The 21960-nt window shown below is 40.7% G+C and overlaps 1 protein-coding gene across 3 annotated transcripts in view; it reads left to right on the forward strand.

The window, feature by feature from the left end:
• Positions 1-18187, forward strand: part of neil3 (nei-like DNA glycosylase 3) — a 54212-nt gene extending 36025 nt beyond the window's left edge. For all 3 annotated transcript variants that reach the window (XM_060843127.1, XM_060843135.1, XM_060843141.1), the window contains 4 exons: positions 593-762; positions 1406-1853; positions 6897-7068; positions 17825-18187. In XM_060843127.1, coding sequence (XP_060699110.1) covers positions 593-762; positions 1406-1853; positions 6897-7068; positions 17825-18007 — 973 coding nt within the window. In that variant the 3' untranslated portion in view covers positions 18008-18187. The remainder of the gene's footprint in view (positions 1-592; positions 763-1405; positions 1854-6896; positions 7069-17824) is intronic.
• The last annotated feature ends 3773 nt before the right edge of the window (positions 18188-21960 follow it).

The raw sequence follows: 21960 nt of genomic DNA on the forward strand, positions 1-21960 counted from the left end.
TTGAGAGATGACTTAATTGAGATATATAAGATAATCAGAGGGTTAGATAGGTTGGACAGTGAGAGCCTTTATCCTCGGATGGTGAAAGCTAACACGAGGGGACGTAGCTTTAAATTACGGAGTGATGGATATAGGTCAGATGTCAGAGGTAGTTTCTTTACTCAGAATAGTCGGAGCATGGAATGCACTACCTGCAACAGTAGTAGCCTCACCAAGCCTAAGGGCATTTAAATGGTCATTGGATAGGCATATCGACGAGAATGGAAAAGTGTAAGTTAGATGGGCTTCAGGTTGGTTCCACAGGTCAGTGCAATATCGATGGCTGAAGGGCTTATATTGCGCTGTGTTCTAGAAACAGTATTGTTGCTGTGTACCAAAGTTCTCTCAAATTTTCTTTACAAGCAGCCTATCTTTTTTACACATTCTCCTAAATGTAAGCAAAACATATATAACAACATGGGAATTCTTAAGAATCTTGTTGTCAACGATTTCAAACATTTTAAGTGGAATGTCACATTTTTATTATGTAAATGTCTACTTAAAACACAGCAAAACTACTTTTCTCATGTTTTCAAATGTATTTTTTAAACAGTAATTTGCCTAAACGGAATAGCCTGATGGGATGGGCACATGCCTTTAGACATCATTCTAATGACAACGTTGCCAAAAAAGAGGAGGAAGAATGGACCTGTTCACTTTGTACATTAATAAATACACCATTGTCCAAGTCATGCAATGCCTGCCTAACACCAAGGCCTGTGAGTAAGTATAGTCTTCAGCAAGTGGACCAAAACACTTAGTGTCATGATCAAGTTAATTTATTTTTGGTATGTTTGTGATTTAATGTCTCCAATTTCTTAGCTCCCTGTAGCATAATCAATATCTATTAAAAGAGATGTATTACTTTTTGGAAATGTAACATGAAATTGCATGAACTTAGAGGAAATGTTTAAAAGGTCAGTTAAAGTTTTCGAATTGTTAAATTTTATTTATACCACGAACAAGATATTGATGAATGTTTACATATGAGAATTTCCTTCACCTCTGGGATGTAGCTTTACCATACCCCTCTCAGGCCCGAGTTCTATTGTAGATATAATAGCAATTTTAATAGCTTTGTGGTGCAAAGGTAAATGAAAATTGCAAAGCGTTGAAAATTGTAGCTGAGTCCTTTACTAGCATTTTGTTGAGCTGAGTATTTAACATTGTAATGAACATTTTATTCACAACTAAATTAATCTATACAATCTCCTTTGCCACCTCATATGAAAGTATAGTATTTAGCTTGCAACAGGAAACTTTAAAAATAACTTCCATTCATGACATTCAAGATTCATCATGTTTATCAAAGTAAAGTATGTATTCTTTCTGCAATGTTAACTGTGTGTTCTGCATCTTTTAAAAGAGGAAACCTCACCTAAGATGTCTGACTTTGACACTGATCTCATAAAATACCCATGTAATAGTTTTGGGAAGCCAAAGATTGAGTGGAAACTGAATCGAAAGACAGCATTTGGTACAACAACCTTAGTTCTCACATCGCTAAGGAGTCCTGGAGAAAGCCCGGAAGCCACTGCCTCAGTTGATGACGAAATGAAAAGGAAGACCCCATTATCACATGGAAACGCTTCATGCCAAGCTTTGTCTTTGATTAAAAGCAGTTCTGCAAATGCAATGAGCTGGAGCCTCAAGATGAATGGCCCCTTTAATAACTATGCAAACCAAATGGCCAGCAATTCAATAGCTACAACTAGTACAAACCAAAGTTTATTTCATCAACCTCCCAAAAGAATTAAAACTGACCATAATTTGTCTTTTGATTCCCAGACAACTGATAAAATTTCCGTTGCCAGGTACGCCCGTGTCTTATCTATTTAAATGAAATGTCAATGCAGAAAGTTGTTGTGAAATGTCACTGTTAAAGTAAGCTAGCTGCATGATAGAACTGTTGAATGCTTTCCACACCTTGGAACATTTACATTTAATCAAATGTTATGGTGGATACATTGCATGGAGTTGGAGGATATTGATAGAGTGTTAAGTAAGTATTTCACGCTTGTCTTCATTTTTGAGGAGGATTTAGGTACAGAATTTGGGAAGAGAGTCTGTGAGGTTCGTGAGCAGTTTGACATGGGAGTGAGGGGGTATTGGAAGTTTAGGCAAGTTTAAACGTGGACAAATTGCTCGGTCTGGATGAGTTGTATTCCCGACTGCTGTGAGAGAGAGGAAATTACAGAGACTTTGATACAAATTTTTAATTTCCCTCTGACCATTGAAAAGGTGCCAGAAGACTAGAGAATAGCTAATATGGTTCCACTTTTCAAGAACAGTGATAGAAACAAAACAGGGAATTACAGACAGTGAGTCTTAAGTCAACGATAGAGAAATTATTAGAGAAATTTCTGAAGGAGAGAATTTATCTCGATTTGGAGGCAAGGTTTGATCAGGCTTTGTCAGAGGGAGGTCATGGCTAATAGATTTGATTAAATTTTGCAAGGAGATGACAAGTTGTACAGGTATTGGTACTGAAGTTGATGCAGTTTACATAGATTTCAGAAAAGTCTTCAACAAGGTCCCAGATGGAAGGCTAATAAACAAAGGGAAAAGCACAGGATATGCAGCATAACTTGGCACGTTGGATCCAAAATTAGCTCAGTGGTAGGAGACAGAAGGGTGACGGTAGATAACTGTGTGACTGGATGGCTGTGTTCAGTGATGTACTACAGGAATCAGTGCTGAGTCCCTTCTATGAAGGGCTTATGCCCGAAAGGTCAATTCTTCTGCTCCTCGGATGCTGCCTGACCTGCTGTGCTTTGCCAGTGACACACTCTTGACTCTAATATCCAGCATCTGCAGTCCTCACTTTCTCCTGGGTCCCTGATTGTTTATGATGTAGAAGAAAAAGTTAGTGGAATAATGAGAAAGTTTGCAGATGACACAAAGATTGGCGGGATGGTTAACAGGAAAGAAGGAGGTCTGAGTTACAGGAAGATATAAATTAATGGTCAGATGGGCAGATCAGTGGCAGACAGAATTTAATCCTCGAAAGTGTGAGGTAATGCATTTGGAAGAAGTGATAAGACAAGGGAGTATTCAATGAGTGGCAGGTCACTAAAAAGCTCAGAGGAACACAGGAATCTTAAGATACTTGTCCACAGATCCCTGAAGGTGGCAGGACAGGTTGCTAGGGTAGTTAAGGTAAATGGGACATGTGTATTTAACAGTTGTGGCGTATGTTATAAGAGCAGGGAGGTTAATGTTGGAGCTGTAAAGGTCTTTGGTTAGACCACAGCTAGAATACTGTGTGCAGTGTGGTCACTGCACTATGGAAGGATATGGTTACACTGGAAAGGGTGCAGTCATGATGCACAGTGATGTTGCATGGATGGTATAGTTTAGCTATGAAGAGAGACTGGATGAGCTTAGGTTGTTTTCTTTGGTGCAGAAAAGGCTAAAAGGGATCTGAGAGGGTATAGACAGGTGGATTAAAAAAAAACAGCTCATGACCTTTTAAAAGTAATCAAATGTCATAACAATGACCCAAGTGCTGGCAAGTGGGGCAAGTGTAGATTTAGAGTAGTTTTTTGGTGCAGACTGGATACCCCTAAAGGCCTCTTCTGTACCGTACGATTCTATGATTGCTCTATCTACCCCCTGCAACTTTATCTTCATTCGTTTTGCAGAAAATTATGTCGTCAACTTTTGAACTGCTTAGTTCATATCTAAGCAGCTTCTAATAATTTTTACGGCACTGGATCTGATGTATGTAGACTGCATTATTTTTCCACATGTAACATGTGATTTAAAGAAAAAGTCCTGTGTTTTTATAAGTACAGATTTTTACTTTCAGATCTTTTTCTTTCTTATGTTTGCACATGGGTTGGATGTTCTGTCAGTGGTTTGTTTAAGAAATTTTTACACATTTTAAAATGCAGAAATGACACAATCAAACCGTGACAGCTGCGTGCTGTGAACAAACTAAAGAGGAAATTAAGAACAGTTTCAATTGTGTAATGAGCACGGCAGAAAGGCTAGTATTGTTTTTAAGGTGGATGTAAATTTAATGAAAGCTTCCTTAATTATTTTTATTCATGGGATTTGGGCATTGCTAGCTGAGTCAGCATTTTTTGTTCACCTGCAGTTGTTATTGAGGAAGTTGCTATTAAGGAGCAGCTTTTTAAAACTGCTGCAGTCCATTTGCATTAGGAAAGGAGTTCCAGGATTTGGAACCTGGGGCAACGGAGCAATATATTTCCAAATAAGGATGACAAATCGCTCCGAGGGGAACTTGGACATGGTGGTGATCTCATGTAGCTGCTGTCCTGACATCTAGATGATAGTATTCTTGAGTTTGGAATATTCTGTCCAACGAGTCTCAGAGAATTTTGGCAGAGCATTTTGTGGATAATACGCACTGCTGCTACTGACCATCAGTGGCGGAGGGAGTAAAAATGTTTGTAGATGTGGTGCAATTAACGCAGACTGTTTTGTGCTGGATGGTGTTAAGTTTCTTGATTGTTGTTGGAACTGCATTCATCCAGACAAAGAGTATTCCATCATTCTCCTAGCTTATGCCTTGTAAATGCTCGACAACCTTTCGGCAGCCAGGAGGTAAGTTACACACTGCAAGATTTGTGACTTCTGACCTGATCTTGGAGCCACAGTATTCATATGACTCGTCCAATTCAGTTTCTGATCAGTGCTAACCCCTAAATGTTGATAGTTGGGGATCCAGTGATCGTACCTGTAAAGGTGATTTGGAGCTGACTTGACTGGCCTCCAACAACTGTAACCATTTCCCTTTGTGCCAAATTTGACTTGAACCAGAGAGGAATTACCCCCGATTCCTATTGATCTTAGTTTTGCTGGAGCCTTTTAATGCCACAATTGGTCAAGTGTGGCCTTGATGTCAAGGACAATGTTTCTCACCTATCTCTGGAAATCAACTCCTTTTTGTTCATGTTTGGACCAAGGCTGTAATGAGGTCAGGAGCTGAGTGGCCGTGGCAGAATCCAAACTGCATGTCTGAGTGGGTTATTGCAAAATGCTGCTTAGTTCAAATGGAAAGAGATTGAAATTATATCACAGCCTTGGGTTTCCAAAACTTTGTGAGTAAAAGTGTGAACCGACTTTTTCTTTCGCTTGTGCAATGGTGTCACGTGGGCCAGGAAATGAGAATTCCTGTTTTTGGAATGGTGATGAGAAGGGACTAGCCTCATCGATTACCACTGATTGACAGAGCCTCTGTTAGCATCTCACCTGAAATGCAGCACTTCGGTAATATCCTCGAACTACCCTGGTATCGAGTAACTTTAACTCAAATTGAACCCATCAGTGATTCTTGTCTTGACTAGGCCAGACCTATGTTTGGGTTTGGTCTGTAGCTGATGTTAGACGAGCTCCAGTTGAAGTTCTATTGTTATTCTTACTATCCCTTGGTTAGTAATAAGAGGGATTAATACAAAGGAGTTTCTTGATCTAAACTGAGACACGTGCCATTGTTTTAGCATTCGGGTGTCATGCTCAAAAGATTTATGGGTCACTTTGAGGAGTTAACACTTTGTGGGCAGCACCGTGGTTAGCACTGTTGCCTCACAGTGCCAGAGACCCGGATTCAATTCCTGCCTCAGGCAACTGTCTGTGTGGAATTTGCACATTGTCCCCTTGTCTGCGTGGGTTTCATTCAGGTGCTCTGGTTTCCTCCCACAGTCTAAAAATGTGCAGGTTAGGTGAATTGGCCAAGCTAAATTGCCAGTAGTGTTAGGTAAAGGGGTAAATATAGGGGAGTGGGTCTGGGTGGGTTGCTTTTCAGAGGCTCGGTGTGGACTTGTTGGGCCGAAGGGCCTGTTTCCACACTGTAAGTAATGTAATGTAATCTAATCTTAACAAATCCAGTTGATATTGATGGAAGAGGCAGTGGATTTTATCTATCTAGATTTCAGGGAAACACCCATCCAATAGGCTATTATGAGTTTCAAGATCATGAGATAGATGTGAATGTATTAATACTGATTGGTAAATGATTGTTAGCCAACAACATAGTAGTACACGGATAGGTAATTAGAAATATACCAATGGAATGCTCTGACCAGTTGGACTAGATGGGCTAAAGCCGAAAATTCAGCGTTTTGGGTAAAGGCCCCTCACCAGGCTCTATTCCTGATGAAGGACTTTTGCCCGAAACTTCAATATTCCTGCTCCTCGAATGCTGCCTGACCTGCTGTACCTTTCCAGCACCACTCTAGACTCTGTTTTCCACCATCTGCAGTCCTGTTTTTACCTAGATGGGCTAAAGGCCTTCTGCCTGCCTGCAGTTGTTGTTATGCAAAGATCTTAATGAATTCCAGGTTCTTATTGCTACCTCAAAGTATATGTTGATGTCATATGAGGACTGGTCATACTTCAATGATTTGGCTCTCATATATTGAAGGCTCTGCAATTTTGTGTCACTAGTGAATTATACGCCTTCCTTCAATCTATAAGCAATATGGTTTCAGTAGCAGAGATGTGGATAAAGCTTGCTGAAATGTCAGAGATTTACCTGCAGTTAAAATTGAAATAGTTTAACAGACAGGAGAAAAATGACTGTCATAAAGTAGTTTGAATGTCAAGGTTTGAAAAACACCATGCATTTGTTTTCTTTACCATAACCCCTGAGTGAATCTGAATGACAAGCTAACGTCCTAGAGTAAATAATTCTAAAATGGTGTATCATTTATAATTATTTTGAAGGTCAGTAACTTCTTACTGCAAAATGGTGATATTTATCAAGCTTCAGCCTGCAATCTGGTTGTCCAACAAGCACTGATGCCTGAAATTGCACAAAAGGCAGCTTTATTGCAGGATTTTGATAAAAGAATGCCGTTAGATCAATAAAAAAAATCATGTGTTCACAGGAGTGCTGTTATTATGAATGATGATCCTGCAGTTGTAAATCCTGAAACTCCACGTTGCAAAAAGCACAGTCGTCCCTGCGCATTGAGACTGGTCAAGAAAGAAGGAGACAACAAAGGGAGGCAGTTCTATGTGTGCTCCCTTCCTCGAGAATCACAATGTGACTACTTTCAAGTGAGTGTTGCTATACTTTAGAGTAGTCTGTCTGAAATCCTTGACGTGATGTTCTTCCAGAATGATTGAAGCCCCAAATATACTTCTAAAAGCTGCCATAATATTATCCAATTTTTTAGCTCCTCCTCATTATCTCTATTTGTTGCCTCACAATCTCCCTATCTTACTAAACCTGCTATTGATCAAAGAATGATGCCAGAATACTCGCCACAGTGACAGTCACAGCCCCTCTACTTCGGAGCTGGTGTTGAAATAAGTATCCACTCTATTCGGTGGTGGGCAAGTTGTTGGAGGGAATCCTGAGGGACAGGATGTACATGTATTTGGAAAGGCAAGGACTGATTAGGGATAGTCAACATGGCTTTGTGCGTGGGAAATCATGTCTCACAAACTTGATTGAGTTTTTTGAAGAAGTAACAAAGAAGATTGATGAGGGCAGAGCAGTACACATGATCTATATGGACTTCAGTAAGGCGTTCGACAAGGTTCCCCATGGGAGTCTGATTAGCAAGGTTAGATCTCATGGAATACAGGGAGAACTAGCCATTTGGATACAGAACTGGCTCCAAGATAGAAGACAGAGGGTGATAGTGGAGGGTTGTTTTTCAGACTGGAGGCCTGTGACCAGTCAAGTGCCACAAGGATCAGTGCTGGGCCCTCTACGTTTTGTCATTTACATAAATGATTTGGATACGAGCATAAGAGGTACATTTAGTAAGTTTGCAGATGAAACCAAAATTGGAGGTGTTGTGACAGTGAAGAGGGTTACCTCAGATTACAACAGGATCTGGACCTGGTGGGCCAATGGGCTGAGAAGTGGCAGATGGAGTTTAATTCAGATAAATGCGAGGTGCTGCATTTAGGGAAAGCAAATCTTAGCAGGACTTATACACTTAATGGTAAGGTCCTAGGGAGTGTTGCTGAACCAAGAGACCTTGGAGTGCAGGTTCATAGCTCCTTGAAAGTGAAATTGCAGGTAGATAGGATAGTGAAGAAGGCGTTTGGTATGCTTTCTTTTATTTGTCAGAGTATTGAGTACAGGAGTTGGGAGGTCATGTTGCAGCTGTATAGGACATTAGGCCACTGGTGGAATATTGCGTGCAATTCTGGTCTCCTTCCTATCGGAAAGATGTTGTGAAACTTGAAAGGGTTCAGAAAAGATTTACAAGGATGTTGCCAGGGTTGGAGGATCTGAGCTATAGGGAGAGGCTGAACAGGCTGGGGCTGTTTTCCTTGGAGTGTCTAGGATAAATAGACAAAGTCTCTTCCCTGGGGTTGGGGTGTCCAGAACTAGAGGGCATAGATTTAGGGTGAGAGGGGAAAGATATAAAAGAGACCTAAGGGGTAACTTTTTCACGCAGAGGGTGGTATGTGTATGGAATGAGCTGTGGTGGAGGCTGGTACAATTGCAACATTTAAAAGGCTTTTGGATGGGTATATGAATAGGAAGGGTTTGGAGGGATATGGGCCGGGTGCTGGCCGGTGGAACTAGATTGGGTTGTTATATCTGATCGGCGTGGATGGGTTGGACTGAAGGGTCTGTTTCTATGCTGTACATCTTGTATAAGACTCTGGTGAGGCCTCATCTGGAGTATTGTGTGCAGTTTTGGTCGCCATACTATAGGAAGGATGTGGAAGCTTTAGAACGAGTGCAGTGGAGGTTTACCAGGATGTTGCCTGGAATGGTAGGAAAATCTTATGAGGAAAGGCTGAGGCACTTGGGGCTGTTCTCATTGGAGAAGAGAAGGTTTAGGGGAGATCTGATAGAAGTGTATAAGATGATTAGGGGTTTAGATAGGGTAGATACTAAGAACCTTTTACCGCTAATGGAGTCAGGTGTTACTAGGGGACATAGCTTTAAATTAAGGGGTGGTAGGTATAGGACAGATGTTAGGGGTAGATTCTTCACACAGCGGGTTGTGAGTTCATGGAATGCCCTGCCCGTATCAGTGGTGAACTCTCCTTCTTTATGGTCATTTAAGCGGGCATTGGATAGGCATTTGGAAGTTATTGGGCTAGTATAGGTTAGGTAGGATTCGGTCGGCGCAACATCGAGGGCCGAAGGGCCTGTACTGCGCTGTATCCTTCTATGTTCTATGTTCTATCTCTATGACTCTATTTAGCGGGACAGGCCTCATTTGAACAAGTGGCACAGATTTTCATATCAACAGCTTCACTAAGGTCAGCACTGCCAAGGTTGCTGCGGTGATTATTGTAGCTGAATATATACCAACTTTAGATCTGCTGGTTGGCTTTCCAGTCCCAAAGCCGAAGTTCTCGGTTCTGTATCAGGATTCACAGCTGGAACTGCAGACAAGTGCACAGGAAACTTTGAATAGTGAAAAGAAAAGACTTTTTTTTAAGAAACTGCTGCTGATGTTGAATCCTACAGACCATCAATTCTGAGATAATCAAGGATACCAGACCATGAGGTTACACTGTGTGACATTATCAATTTAGGAAAAATTCTGTGGTAATTAAAACACAACAGTCATTTGAACATGAGCATTTTATGATTTTCATTGAACATTTTTATTATTTCAGCTAAATATGGCAAAAAGAATCTGTGAACCTGAAGTCAGTTTTATCGATGTCCGACAGTGATTAACAACAAATTTCATTTTTAAAAAGTCCAATGTTGCAATGTCACAACCTAAATTTAGTGTAATCTCAATTTAATTCACTTTGATACCTCTAATGATTATGTACTATTACACTAAATAGCCTCCAGAGGGCACTTCAACACCATTCAAAAACCTGAAGGTGAATAACCACAGGATTCAAGACTTACTATGACTTATATCCCACAGCAAATGAATTAATACAGAATTTGCTTTAAACCTCAGTGGCACTGCAGCTAGACTGTTGATTGAACTATTCAAAATTACTTTGAAATTGCAATAATTGCTATCTGTACTAGGTAATGGATATAATTGAGTAATATGTTACAGTAAATTGTGTAGAACAGTGTTTCTACTATTTATAATTTAATTACATTTGTTCAGCTCAGTTACACATCATTTGTATAATACGTTTGCAAATCAAAAAGATTTTGCTAATTAACTGAAGATTATAATTTTAATTATGTAGATCTGAATATATTTTACACATCTAGAAAACTGCTGTAGAAATAGACTTGTTTGCATCAGCCATGTTATACAGAAAATGATCAATTAAAATAATTATCTGCAAAATAAGAGATGAGAAGGTTTTTGAATTGCACTCATCAAGATTGGGATGCAAGAAGTAGATTAAAAAACAGTTACACCAATTTAGACAGCATGAGGATCATAATTGGCAGTGTGATATAGCAAGTTATCTGTCAATATGAAGAAGAGCTAATCACAAAGAACTGTAACTCTGAAACAAAATGGAGTACGCTAGAGCAACACAGCAGCTCTGAGAAGTGTTTTGATGATTTTAAATTTGTTTCCAATGTGACTCTTAGAGCAATCTATTATTTAATAAAAGCAAATTACTGCGGATGCTGGAATCTGAAACCAAAAGAGACCAAAGGAGAAAATGCTGGAAAATCTCAGCAGGTCTGGCAGCATCTGTAAGGAGAGAAAAGAGCTGACGTTTCGAGTCTAACTGACCCTTTGTCAAAGCTTTGACAAAGGGTCAGTTAGACTCGAAACATCAGTTTTTTTCTCTCCTTACAGAAGCTGCCAGACCTGCTGAGATTTTTCAGCATTTTCTCTTTTGGTATTATTTAATAAAGATGTCCAAAAGCAGAATTATCTTAAATTATGGCATTCTTTTCTGAGGCTTGCAAGTACTTTGGGTGGCACGGTGGCTCAATGGTTAGCACTGCTGCTTCACAGCACCAGGGTCCCAGGTTCGATTCCAGCCTTGGGCGACTGCCTGTGTGGAGATTGTACATTCTCCCCATATCTGCGTGGCTTTCCTCCAGGTGCTCTGGTTTCCTCCCACAGTCCAATGATGTGCAGGTCAGGTGAATTGTCCATGGTAAATTGTCCATAGTGTTAGGTGCATTAGGTCAGAGGGAAATGGGTATGGGTGGGTTACTCTTCAGAGGGTCGGTGTGGACTAGTTGGGCCAAAGGACCTGTTTCCACACTGTAGGAAATCTAACCGGTGCAATCTGGTTAAGTGCAATTGGCATGCTGTTTCACTTGAGCTGAGCAGTCCCCAGTCTAACTCAGATTACACAGTAAGGGGAAGGTGACCCAAACTTTGAACAGGTATGCTGCTTCTTTGTATTAAACTCGCAAAAGATTTTGTCCATTAACAAGATGCCACATTCAAGACAAAATGTCATTTTGCCTACCACAAAAAATTAGTAGTGTGATATGATTTTTCAGGGCCATGTGATGCCAGTATGCAAGCAGTATATTCCAATTGGCAAACCATACCGAACAGCAGGTCCTATTGACTAATCATTGTGGGCAATATATAGATTGTGCTCAACCACCTTAATCTGGCAAACTTCAAAGGTATGCCCATAATTAGATGTGATTCTCCTATTGGAAATCATTTATCAAATAATCTGGACTATGTTGAGAGTTACACTGGGAACCAACTTAAAATCAATAGTTAAGCTCACAGTGTGATTTATTTGTGCATGCTGGAAGCTACATATATTAATACACAGGGCCCTGTTTTATGTAGGCAAAAGGAAATAGCAACCAACATTGGCAAAATCCAATCTCTGCTGCATTTCCTTGATATCACCTTGAACAATCAGAGTCCACCTCGTTGATCTGAAACCAAAGATTGCTAGCTAACTGGTCTTGCAGCACATCCATGTTAATGATGGACCAACCAGTCAGCACCTTCTTCTCATGCTGTATAAACCAGTGTGTCCACTTTTCATGTCCGTTTCTGACATCATAATCCCTAAAAGGGTGAGACGAAGAGCTTCAACGTCTTATCTCCTTTGAACAATATTTAAGTTCTGTACTAAGGAGCAATTATTAATATGTAGAGATTAATTACATCTGGACAGCAAATTCAAAACTCTCCGACAGATGAGTTCTGATCGTATTCACTGTCTCCTTTGTAAATACCACAATATCAGCAGCTTCCAGTTATACAGCAACTTTAACATACTCAAACATCCCAAGGTACTTGACAGAAAATAATCAGCAAATGTTTTTCATTCGGCCTGAAAAGACAGATACTAAGACAGTTGACTTGGTTAATGTGGTAGATTTTAAGAAACATCCTAAGGAGGAAATGGAGGTAGAGAGGTGCGAGTAGAAAATTTTAGAGCTTAATGCCTTGATAGTTGAAGAAATGACTAGCAGTGCTGGAATACTGGACATGAAGGACATGCAAGAAACCAGATTTGGCATGGCGTGGGTCATGAAGTTTGGAGAAGTTAATGACAACGGGGAGAGGTGCAAGAGGAACTGGAGAATTTCAAATGTTTCTGTGTTGGTAATGGAGGCTGAGTTTAAAAGTCAGTGCCTACGGACCAATCAATTTAATCTTGTAGGAAATCTTTAGGAATGATAATCCAGGACTGAATTAATCTTCACTTGTTCAGTTGTGCATTTAAGAAGAAAACCAGTATGTACATATTACAGTCATACAGAATTTTGATGTAACATGTAAATGCAAGAAAGTCTTGCCCTTTTTTTAATGTGTATATCTATTACTGCCATCGAAGATCTCAAAACACTTTACAGCAGTTAAGTATTTTTAATACATAGTCACTAAAGTAAAAGATTTGGCAGCCAAATGGCATACCACATTACACAAACAGCAGTGTGATAATTATCAGATTTCGTTTTGTGATTCTGACTGAAAAATAAGCATTGACAAAGATACAGGGAAAATACAGAAACTCCTCCACAGAAGGGATATACTGTCCTTCCTGAAATTAAATGCAAAACCCCTCCCCTCCCCACCAGCGTTCCTACCATAAGACATAGGAGTGGAAGTAAGGCCATTCAGCCCATCGAGTCCACTCCGCCATTCAATCATGACTGATGGGCATTTCAACTCCACTTACCAGCATTCTCCCTGTAGCCCTTAATTCCTCGTGACATCAAGAATCTATCAATCTCTGCCTTGAAGACATTTAGCGTCCCAGTCTCCACTGCACTCTGCGGCAATGAATTCCACAGGCCCACCACACTCTGGCTGAAGAAATGTCTCCGCATTTCTGTTCTGAATTGACCCCCTCTAATTCTAAGGCTATGTCCACGGGTCCTAGTCTCCTCACTTAACGGAAACAATTTCCTAGTGTCCACCCTTTCCAAGCCATGTATTATCTTGTATGTTTCTGTTGTCTCCCCTCAATCTTCTAAACTCCAATGAATACAATCCCAGGATCCTCAGCTGTTCCTCGTATGTTAGACCAACCCTTCCAGGGATCATCCGTGTGAATCTCTGCTGGACATGTTCCAGTGCCAGTATGTCCTTCCTGAGGTGTGGTGACCAAAACTGGACACAGTACTCCAAATGGGGCCTAACCAGAGCTTTATAAAGTCTCAGTAGCACAACGGTGCTTTTATATTCCAACCCTCTTGAGATAAATGACAACATTTCATTCGCTTTCTTAATCACGGACTCAACCTGCATGTTTACCTTTAGAGAATCCTCAACTAGCACTCCCAGATCCCTTTGTACTTTGGCTTTACGAATTTTCTCACCGTTTAGAAAGTAGTCTATGCTTTTATTCTTTTTTCCAAAGTGCAAGACCTCGCATTTGCTCACGTTGAATTCCATCAGCCATTTTCTGGACCACTCTCCCAAACTGTCTAGATCCTTCTGCAGCCTCCCCACTTCCTCAGTACTATTTGCCTGTCTACCTAACTTCGTATCATTGGCAAACTTCGCTAGAATGCCCTCAGTCCCTTCATCCAGATCATTAATATATAATGTGAACAGCTGCGGCCCCAACACTGAACCCTGCGGGACACCGCTTATCACTGGCTGCCATTCCAAAAAAGAACCTTTTGTCCCAATTCTCTGCCTTCTGTCAGACAGCCAATCCTCAATCCTTACCAGTAGCTCACCTCAAACACCGTGGGCCCTCACCTTGCTCAGCAGCCTCCCGTGTGGCACCTTATCAAAGGCCTTTTGGAAGTCTAGATAGACCACATCCACTGGGTTTCCCTGGTCTAACCTACTTGTCACCTCTTCAAAGAATTCCAACAGGTTTGTCAAGCACAACCTCCCCTTACTAAATCCATGTTGATTTGTTCTAATCAGACTCTGCTCTTCCAAGAATTTAGAAACCTCATCCTTAATGATGGATTCTAGAATTTTACCAGCAACTGAGGTTAGGCTAATTGGCCTATAATTTTCCATCTTTTGTCTTGATCCCTTCTTGAACAAGGGTGTTACAACAGTGATGGTTACCATGAGGGAACCATGATGCAGTTACTGAGTTTTGGTCTGAGGTGCAAACCTTGTGTGCTAACTGGAAATTTCAGTGGGTGCAGCATATGGCCCTGTTTTCCTCAAGTGGCTACCTGCCACTTGCAGCTAATTGGCTGTTTCGATTCCAAAAAAGACTCTGAAATTCGCTCAGGGTCAGAATGTAATTCTAAACTCGCACTATGGCCAGCTATGCAAAACTTTGGGCCTACCCACTTCTAATCCCAATCCCACAGCTGACTGAAAACCTTGTCCAAGAGGACTGTTCTCATTGGTTGGAAGGCAAAAGTGAAGACTTCAGATGCTGGAGATTAGAGTCAAGAGTGTGGTGCTGGAAAAGCACAGCAGGACAGGCAGCATCCAAGAAGCAAGAGAATCAACGTTTCAGGCAAAAGCCCTTCATCAGGAATGAGGCTGGGAGCCTCAGGGGTGGAGAGATAAATAGGAGGGAGGTGTGGCTGGTGGGGAGGTAGCTGAGAATGTGATAGGTAGCTGGAAGTGGGGGTAATGGTGATAGGTTGGAGAGAAGGGTGGACCGGATAGGTGGGAAGGAAGATGGACAAGTAAGACAGGTCATCAGGGTGATGCCAAGTTGGAAGTTTGGAACTGGGGTAAGGTGGGGGGAGGACGAATGAGGAAATTGGTGAAATCCACATTGATGCCGTGGGATTGGAGGGATTGGAGGCGGAAGTTGAGGCATTCTTCCTCTAGGTGCCAGGTGGTTAGGGAGTGATGATGGAGGATGCCCAGGACCTGCACTTCCTCGGCAGAGTGGGAGGGGCAGTTGAAGTGTTCGGCCACAGGGCGGTGGGGTTAGTTGGTGTGAGTGTCCCGGAGATGTTCTCTGAAGCGCTCTGCAAGTAGTCATCCTGTCTCCCCAATGTAGAGGAGACCACATCGGGAGCAACAGATACAGTAAATGATGTGTGGAAGTGAGGGTAAAACTCTGGATGTGGAAGACTCCTTTGGGACCTTGGAAGGAAATGAGGGGGGTGGTGTGGGCACAGATTTTGCAATTCCTGTGGTGGCAGGGGAAGGTGCCAGGAGGGAAGGGTTGCCTGGTGGGGGGGGATGTGGACCTAACAAGAGAGTGCAAGGCCGAGTGATTGGTGAGCCTACCTTAGGTGACAAGGGGAAGAATAGTCTGTTATGTGGAGTGATGATTTTTGATGCAGAAACATTACCAGATTAGTATTGGAGATTTCTTTAAAATGTCTGTGGAGTCTGTAATAGTTTTTTAGCATGTGTGAAAAGGACCTTTACGAGTTTGCAGCAATTGCGAATGAATCAATTTCAATTTTCTTGGATAGCATGAAATACTAGTATATGTAATCTGGTGATGTTTGACTGACAAATTGCACAACAGCAAAGAAATTAAGATCAGAAATAGATCAGACCATAGTGAAAGCCACAGGTAGAAGAGCTGGACGGTGAAAGTGACTGGCAGACATAAAGTGGAACAAGGAGTTTGTGTGAGAAGAAACCAGCAAAATACCACAAAGATTGATTTTCTATTTGGCAAGAAGGAAAATTGAACTTCAGGATCTCCATTTGGGGAAAAGATGTATAAGCGAGTTAAAGGCAGGTGACCAAACTGTTGGCACTGTTGCCTCATAGCACCAGGGACGATGGATTCAATTTGGCTGACTGTCTGTGTGGAATTTGTACATTCTCTCTGTCAGCGTGGGTTTTCTTCCTACAGTGGAGAAAGTGAGGTCTGCAGATGCTGGAGATCAGAGCTGAAAATGTGTTGCTGGAAAAGCGCAGCAGGTCAGGCAGCATCCAAGGAACAGGAAATTCGATGTTTCGGGCATAAGCCCTTCTTCAGGAAGGGCTTATTCCTGAAGAAGGGCTTATGCCCGAAACGTCGAATTTCCTTATCCTTGGATGCTGCCTGACCTGCTGCACTTTTCCAGCAACACATTTTCAGCTTTCTTCCTACAGTCCAAAGTTGGGCAAGTTAAAATAGATTGGCTGTGTTAAAAATTGCCCCATAGTGTGCAGCGATGTGCAGGTTAAGTGGGTTAACCATGATAAAATCTTAGGGTTTGTTGAAAGGTAATGCTGGAAGACTACTCCATCAAGATTCTCATGATCTGACTAAGAGAAGGCCGGATAGTAATGTGCCATGTCAGTGCTACTCATGTCAAGGACTTCACATGGAATGCGTCTGCCTGTGAATGGGAATCGGGAGCTGAATTGAGTTGGACACCTATTGTGCAATTGTATGCAGTGCTACTTTTTGGATAACCAGTAATGTAGGTCGTTTAAGATGCATCTTTGTTGTATAGGCTATTTGAAGTGAAATTTCATCTTTTATACTTTGCTGTCATTTCATGTTTAATTTGCATGGTTCTGATTGGTATTAAGGTAAGTTACAGGAAGTGGAATGCTGAATAAAGACACATTTTGTGGAAGCTTTTTACACTCAAGGAATTTACAAGATATACCAAAGTAAAGAGAAAACGATGTTTCTACAGTGTGAGTAGAGAGCGCTGATTGGTTGGTTAGTGGACTCTGATTGGTAGCGGCATTATCATTAGAAAATACAACGATTAAATGATGACTGACAGTTAATTGCTAAGATTTGTCTGAATTTTAAACCAGGCAGATTGATTCTGAATTAATCAGAGTTGAAATCAGGGCAGTGTGTGCACATGTTGTTTGAAGACAAAGAACAAGTCCCTGTGCATTAATTACAAAGCTTCCAGTATGTGAAAGGCTTCGACAAAATGCCTTTATTTTTAGCAGTACTGAAGTAATTGGAATCTTGTGGTAATTTCTTCTGTTGGGGTCCTTTAGTAAATATGATTAAATTGTTTTGTGGTTCAGTCCCACCGGGATTGTAACAGTATTGAGTGGTGAGGCTCCACACTGTACCACCTGAGAGTGTGGTGATTCAATCATAACTTCAACAATTACCCAAAGAGAGATCTTTTCAGAACAATGGGGCTAAGATTTAGGTGAGGGTGATAAAGCGAATTGTTGTTCTGGAGTGCCAGAAGGGATGTGAGAGATTGAATGAGGTATAATTGTGCTGTAACCGTTCTATAAATTTAAAGTAGGGATGATTCTTTTAAAAAGATGTTTGTTGGATGTAGTACTATTGTAAGTCAGCGAGCGTTTTGGATCCTGGGTATTATTGTTAAATGTAAACAGCAAACATTGTAAGCTTTACATATCACTTGGGATTTTGTCTTTGATGAAAAGGTCATCATTGTTTTGCTGAAAATTGCTAACACTTGACAAATATTCACTTATGTCATACAATTATGTTCATTTGCTGTACTGCAATGTGGAAAGAAATGCAGTAAGCACCTGAAGTATTGAAACTGATTTTGTAAACTTGAAGTAAACAATTATGTGCAAATTCTTGAGAATTAACTCTACTTTGTATTTCATAGTGGGCTGACTTGCATTTTCCATTCTGCAATCATGGAAAGCGATGCATCATGAGGACAGTGCTGAAACTTGGCCCCAATAACGGACGTAACTTTTATGTGTGCTCACAAGGAATAGGAAAACAGTGTAATTTCTTCCAATGGGCTGAGAATGGACCAAGCATCAGGATCATGCCAGCCAGCTGAAACTCCACCAGTATTGCTGAGGCAAGCATTTTTGGAATAGCGCTAGAAAATGAAGACATCTTTGAATTACAATTTTAAGTGTTTATAAAAAACTATAACTGTTTCTGAAATCTTTATTTTGAATCAAGATTATATTTATTCCTCCCATCATTCCTAACTTTTCCCTTAGCGCTGACCATGTCAAGTGAATTTTTCAAAATTAGTATTTTTAAGTAATGTCTGTTTTTCTTTATTTTATCTCTGTATCATTCTGTAATGTGTTTCAGTAAATGATGAGATCTTCCTTGTCACCTGGCTTTTTCTATGTATCCTTGTAATAAAGATTAATAAATTGGAGAATCTGTTTTTAAACACACTTGATTTTATAGGTTATTAAAGGTGTAATAAGCAACAGAATGTGAATTTCCTCAACTGAAATTTCAGATTCTGACTTAATCCAAGGATTATGTACCTCAATAAGGTCTGTAGATTTCAGATTTTTGAAGAGGTGACAAAGAAGAGTGATGAAAGCAGAACGGTAGACATTGTTCACTCGGACTTCAACAAAGCATTCAAGGGTCCGCATGGTAGACTGGTTAGTAAGGTTAAATCACATAAGATCTGAGGGAGCTAGGCAATTGGATACAAAATTGGCTTGAAGTTAGGAGACCGAGAGGGGTAGTAGAGGGCTGCTTTTTGGACTGGAGGCCTGTGACCAGCACAGTGCCTCAAGGTTCAGTGCTGGTTGCACTGCTTTTTGTCATTTATATAAATGATTTACATCTGAATATCAGAGGCATTGTTAGTAAGGTTTGCAGATGACACCAAAATAGGTAGTGTGGATACTGAAGAAGATTATCTCAGAGCACAATAGGACCTTGATCAAATGGGTCAATGGGCTGAGGAGTGCCAGATGGAGTTTAACTTAGATAAATGTGAGATGATGCATTTTGGTAAAGCAACTGGGGCAGGACTTGTACACTTATTGGTAGGTCACTGGGGAGTGTTGCAGAACAAGGCACTTAGAGGTGCAGGTGCACAGTTCCTTGAAAGTGGAATTGCAGGTAGACAGGGTGGTAAAGAACATATTTGGCATGCTTGCCTTTATTGGTTAGTACATTGAGTATACAAGTTGCAGCTGCACATTGGTGAGACCACTTTTAGAATATTACATACAAATCTGATCACTCTGCTCTATGAAGGATGTTAAATTTGAGAGGGTGCAAAAATATTGATAAGGATATTGCCGGGACTGGAGGGTTTGATTTATAGGGAGAGGCTGAATAGACAGGGGCATTTTATCCCTGGAGCATCAGAAACTTTGGGTGTCCTTATAGAGGTTTATAAAATTATGAGGGACATTAGAGTGTAAAGCTAAGGTCCTCTTCCCTAGGTTGGAGGAGTCAAAAACTAGAGGGCATAGGTTTAAGGTGAGAAAGGAGGGTCTTAAAAATTATTTCGTACAGAGGGTGGCGCATTTCTGGAACAAGCTGCCAGAGGAAGGTGGAGGCAGGTACAATTGCAACATTTAAAAGACATCTAGGTGGGTATATGAATAGGAAGTGCTTTGAGGGGCATGAGCCAAATGCTGTCAAGATCAGTTTAGGATATCTGATTGACGTCGACAAGAAGGACTGAGGTTGGACTGTATGACTCCAAGTGCAAAACAATCCTCTGGTCCTGTGAAAGGATTCTAAGAAATTTGGTTGGGATATCGGTATACAAACAGTAATTCTGAATATAGTTTATCCACCAGCAAAACAATTAAACATCTGTCCATGAAAGGGAAAATGGAATTTAAATTGTTGCATTTATTCTGTCAATACTGTCTTGCTATGTTCTCTGCAAACCCAACCCAATTATTTTTAATAGTAAGATTTGAGTAGTGATTTATTCTTCTCAAAATTAGTTATAATTGTATTGACTTAGCAAGCTTCACCCTCTAGGATGTATGGGAATTTTGTTACTTGATTAAATCAGTCATTATCCCATTCATAAGCCTAATTTATAATTTATTAATAAAGTATGCACTGCTTCTGATTTGTCATACTAGTTATCCAGTATTCATTCCTGGATGTGCTATAATTTTTTATTGATAATACACTATCAAGGATCAAACTATTGTTTTTGAACAATCAAATTCCTGTCACAAGCTAATGATTCCATTCTTGTACCGCCCCATTTGTTCATATTGATTAATGATGTCCTGTTAGACCCTGAGCTGTGTCCTCTTCATCACTAAAGAAAATCAAACTTCATTCCTGTTACATCAATTACTAATGCACTATCTCAAAAATTTTTCATCTATTCTTTTCCCTCCAGACATAATTATTTTATTAGTGAGTTTTGAGAACATTTGTAGCTCAGGTTGAGGGTTCTGGATGTAAGTTTGCTCGCTGAGCTGGAAGGTTCGTTTTCAGATGTTTCATCACCATAGTAGGTAACATTATCAGTGAAGCACTAGTATTAGTGACCTGCTTTATATTTATGTATTTAGGTTTCCTTGGTGACATCATTTCCTGCGTTGTTGCCATTTCCTGTTCTTTTTCTCAGAAGGTGGTAAATGGGGTCCAAGTCAATGTGTTTGTTGATAGAGTTCCGGTTGAAATGCCATGCTTCTAGGAATTCTGGTGTGAACTAGTGTCTTTCCTCATCTGTACATAAGGATACTAGTGAGAGTGGGTCATGTCTTTTTGTGACTAGTTTTTTTGCCTGTTTGTTCAGTGTAGTGTTTGTTACAGTTCTTGCAAGGCATTTTGTAAATGACATTAGTTTGGCTTGTCTGCATTCGGTCTTTCAAGTTCATTAGCTACTGTTTTAGTGTGTTGATGGGTTTATGGGCTACCATGATGCCAAGAGATCTGAGTAATCTGGCAGTCATTTCCCAGATGTCTTTGACGTAGGGGAGAGTGGCTAGGGTTTCTGGACACTTGTTTGGGTTTTTTGCTGAGAAATCTGCGGACTGTGTTCATTGGGTATCTGGTCTTTTCAAATACGCTGTATTGGTGATTCTCCTCTACTCTTTGTAGTTCCTCTGTGCTGTAGTGTGTGGTGGCTCATTGAAATAATGTTCTAATGCAGCTTTGTTTGTGGTGTTGGGATGACTGCTTCTGTAGTTCAGTATTTGGTATGTGTTGTTTTCCTGTAGACGTTGGTTTGAAGTTCCCCACTGGTTGTTCGCTCTACTGTGACATGTAGGAATGGTAGTTTGTTGTTGTTTTCCTCCTCTTTAGTGAATTTTATGTCAGTAAGAGTATTATTGACGGTCTTGTAGGGTTCCTCTAATTTGTTCCATTTGGTGGTGATAAAAGTGTCATTCACGTAATGGACCCAAAGTTTGGGTTGGCTGGTTGGCAGAGGTGTTTGAGTCTCTGCATTTCTGCCTCTGATAAGAACCCTGATATTGGAGATCCCATAGGTGTTCCGTTGGTTTACCTGTAGGTTTTGGTGTTGAAAGTGAAGTGGGTGGTAGGGTGTAGGTCCATTAGCTTGATGATATTGTCCTTGCTGATGAAGTTAATGATGTTTGGTGTGTGTGTCTTTTGGTTCTTCTAATAATGTAGTCAGTGTTTCCTTGGCCAGGTTGATGTTGATGGATGTGAACAAGGCAGTTACGTCAAAAGAGACCATTATTTCATCATCCTCTATCTTCATGTCTTTGATCTTTGGGAATTCTTGGGTGGAGTGAATGGAGTGGCGTGAGTCTTCTCCTAAATGTTTTAGTCTTTGATGTAGCTCCTTGGCTAATCTATAAGTTAGTGTTCCAGGTAGCGAGACTATGGGTCTGCGGAGGTTCTTAGAAAATAGAACAATACAACAGAGAACGGGCCTTCAGCCCTCGATGTTGCACCGACCTGTGAACTAATCTAAGCCCATCCCCCTTCACTATCCCATCATCCATATGCTGATTCAAGGACTGTATAAAAGCCCCTAATGTGGCTGAGTTAACTTCATTGGCAGGCAGGGCATTCCAC

Source organism: Hemiscyllium ocellatum, chromosome 2 (genome assembly GCF_020745735.1).
Source record: "Hemiscyllium ocellatum isolate sHemOce1 chromosome 2, sHemOce1.pat.X.cur, whole genome shotgun sequence".
Lineage (NCBI taxonomy): Eukaryota > Metazoa > Chordata > Chondrichthyes > Orectolobiformes > Hemiscylliidae > Hemiscyllium > Hemiscyllium ocellatum.